At 39.3% G+C, this 3,162-nt stretch overlaps 1 protein-coding gene across 1 annotated transcript; it reads right to left on the bottom strand.

Annotated features, from left to right (window-relative positions):
* Positions 1-1,151: 1,151 nt before the first annotated feature.
* Positions 1,152-1,529, bottom strand: LOC107778622 (uncharacterized). Its single transcript, XM_016598908.2, has one exon. The coding sequence runs from the start codon at positions 1,527-1,529 to the stop codon at positions 1,152-1,154; it is 378 nt and encodes a 125-aa protein (XP_016454394.2).
* Between the last annotated feature and the right edge of the window lie 1,633 nt (positions 1,530-3,162).

Genomic DNA, 3,162 nt, shown 5'->3' with positions numbered 1-3,162 from the left:
ACTATAAATTTTCCTTGTTGTGACTGTGGTGTATATTGAATGAGTTGTGTATTTACTTTTGGACTACGGAAAGATATTCCGGGAGATCCCCCGGCATGTTTATGTTTGGGACTACGGGACGGTATCCTGGGAAATCCCCCTATACTGGATATTTACTTTGGGACTATGGAATGGTACTCCGAGAGATCCCCCTGTACATTTACAATTTGGACTACGGAACGTTATCTCGGGAGATCCTCTATACATTTACGTTTGGGACTACGGGACGATATCCTGAGAGATCTCCTGTTGCTTTCTCTGTGTATCAAGTTATTATTTTCTTGTGATTTCATTTTTTATTTACTATTAGCATTTATCCTTACTGCCATATTTCATATTGTTTTATCTTATTATTATGTATAAAACAGCAAGGCCCTGATCTGATCTCGTCACTACTCGATCGAGGCTAGGCTTGGCACTTACTGGGTACCGTTGTGGTGGACTAATGCCTTTTACCTACACATATTTTTCATGTGCAGATCCAGGTTCATCGTACTAGTCTCATCACTAGTTGCAATCGTTGCTGCCTATTGGAGACTTCAAAGTACATCTACCCGCGCCTGCATATCCTCGGCGTCCCTCTCTATTCCCTTATGTTCATTTCTCTTTCTTTCGGTAGAGATGATGTTTAGAATAGTTAGAACATCTTAATAGCTTGTGACTACGGGTTTCCGGGTTTTTCGAGCATTTATGTTTAGTTTGAGAGTGCTTATTGTATATGCCGAGTGACCTTTTAAACTCTTTATTAGATTTACTTGTTAAATTGTTAGTTTTCATGTATTTATTTCATTTCCACAAATTGGTAGGCTTACCTAGTCGTAGAGACTAGGTGATGTCACAACAGTTCAAGGAGGGAGAACTCGGGTCATGACATTTTAATTAGAATTACCTTGCTTATTCAACTTTGCTAGATAGGCAGAGCATTACTTTTTGTGATGCCCAGGTTGCATACAATGATAGCACTTTCCTTTGGGCTTTTTCACACAAGCAGTTGCACTTTCCGGTGCCAAAACCTTTTGAGCCTTCTTCTTTTTCTTACTGCTTTTCGACTTAGAAATCGAAGATTTCTCAACATTTAGTGCCACAACTGGAGCTTGTTGTTTGATAATAGATTATGTTGCTTGCAGCTCATTCAATAATTTCGCTAGTGACAAATCCATTTTATTCATATTATAGTTCAAGCAAAATTGTTGAAAACTGTCAGGCAGAGTCTGCAGGACCATCTCAACTTGAGATTCATTATGAATCACAACTCCAAGGACCTCCAGTTCATTCAGAATACCCATCATCTTCAGAACATGGTCCCTAATCGATGATCCTTCAGCCATCTTAGTGTTCAAAAGGGCTTTCATGGTTGTCTTCTTAGCCGCACAATTTTGCTCACCAAACATCTCTTTGAGACTTTCGAGCATGTCATAAGCAGACCACATAGACTGATGTTGGTGTTGCAAAACATTCTCCATAGAGGCAAGAATGTAACATCGTGCCATCTAATCAGTCTTAACCCATTTGTCATAGGTCTTAACCTGATCATCAGTAGCATCTTCATTAGGTTTTTCTGGGCATTCCTCTGTGATTACGAATTTGTAACCTTCAGTAGTTAGGACAATATCAAGGTTCCTTTTCCAATCAACATAATTTGGTCCTTCAAACTTGTTTTGGTTCAAAATTGAGGTAAGTGAGTTGAATAAAGACATGGCTAATCTGAGAGATAATGATGAGTGCAAAATACAACACAAAATTATTACTTGCTAATCAAAGATAGTATAGATTAGTTATCGTCTCCATAGGGATTGGAATTAAATAGTGTTTGAATAATCTCCAATTGATCACTATCCAGGAAAATTAACACTTGATTTGTCTCACGACCCTAAAATCGACTCGGTCGTGATGGCACCTATCGTGAAACTAGGCCAGCCGACACAAATCCCAAATTAACCATTAATCAATAAGAATCATTTTTAAGCCTTTAATTAAACAAATGTTTCATAATGTAAGTCTAAATGAACAGTGCAGAAGTAATATACAAGCCCGACATCGGGGTGTCACAAGTCATGAGCATCTACTACTACTGTCTAAAAACATCAAGACCAATATGGTCGGAAAAATTCAAGAATGCATTAAGGGAGAATAAGGAGGGAGAAAAGTAGGGATGCGAACGCCAAACAACTACCTTGCTACCTCCAAAGAATCCTACCACCGAGCTTAGAAATACCTGAATCTGCACACAAGGTGTAGGGAATAATGTGAGTACGCCAACTCAGTAAGTAATAAAAGTAAATAAAGACTGTGGAGTAAGAAATCACGTAAACCACGTCATAGCACCACAGTAGCTATAGTATGTTTCACAAATAGGATACCATTCAATTCATAATCAGCCCCTCGGGCAAAACATAGATCGTATACAACCCCTCGGACAAAACATAGATCGTATACAACCCCTCGGCAAACAAAAATTCATAACCATCTCATAACTTAAAAATCTTGGAGAAAGTAACAAAGCCAAATCAGTGACTAAATTCTGAACACCTCGTAAAAACTCCAGTTTAAATGAAAGTTGTTTAAAGTATTTGTTCAACATTTTCAATAGAGGCTCGGTATAAAGATGAGTGAAAGCAGTAATTTAATCAACATATGCAACAGAAACTCACTTTAAGGAGGAGTGAAAAATAGTAAGTTCATAAACAAGCCCCTCAGGCAAAAGCATCACTCGTATATGCATATATATAGCCCATGGGCAAGCCACTCAATCACTCATGACTCAACTCTCAGCATTCAGCACTCACGCTCAATAGGTACCTTATCATAACTGCTGCGGTGTGCAGCCTGATCCATATATTGCTGCGATGTGCAGCCCGATCCATATATCGATGCGGCGTGCAGCCCGATCCATATATCTAGTCAACTGCGCTCATTGGGAGTGTGTAGACTCCGGAGGGGCTCCTACAGCCCAAATGCTATATCGCTGCGGCGTGCAACCCGATCCATATATATATATATATATATATATCGTTGCGATGTGCAGCCCGATCCATAAATAAATAATCCTAACAACCAGGCTCTCGGCCTCTCTCAATCATTAATCTCACAATAAGACCCTCGGTCTATCTCAGCCATCAACCT

Source organism: Nicotiana tabacum, chromosome 10 (genome assembly GCF_000715075.1).
Source record: "Nicotiana tabacum cultivar K326 chromosome 10, ASM71507v2, whole genome shotgun sequence".
Classification (NCBI taxonomy): Eukaryota; Viridiplantae; Streptophyta; class Magnoliopsida; order Solanales; family Solanaceae; genus Nicotiana; species Nicotiana tabacum.
The sequence above is the reverse complement of the archived record's forward strand: the minus strand, read 5'-3'. Positions and strand labels throughout refer to the sequence as shown.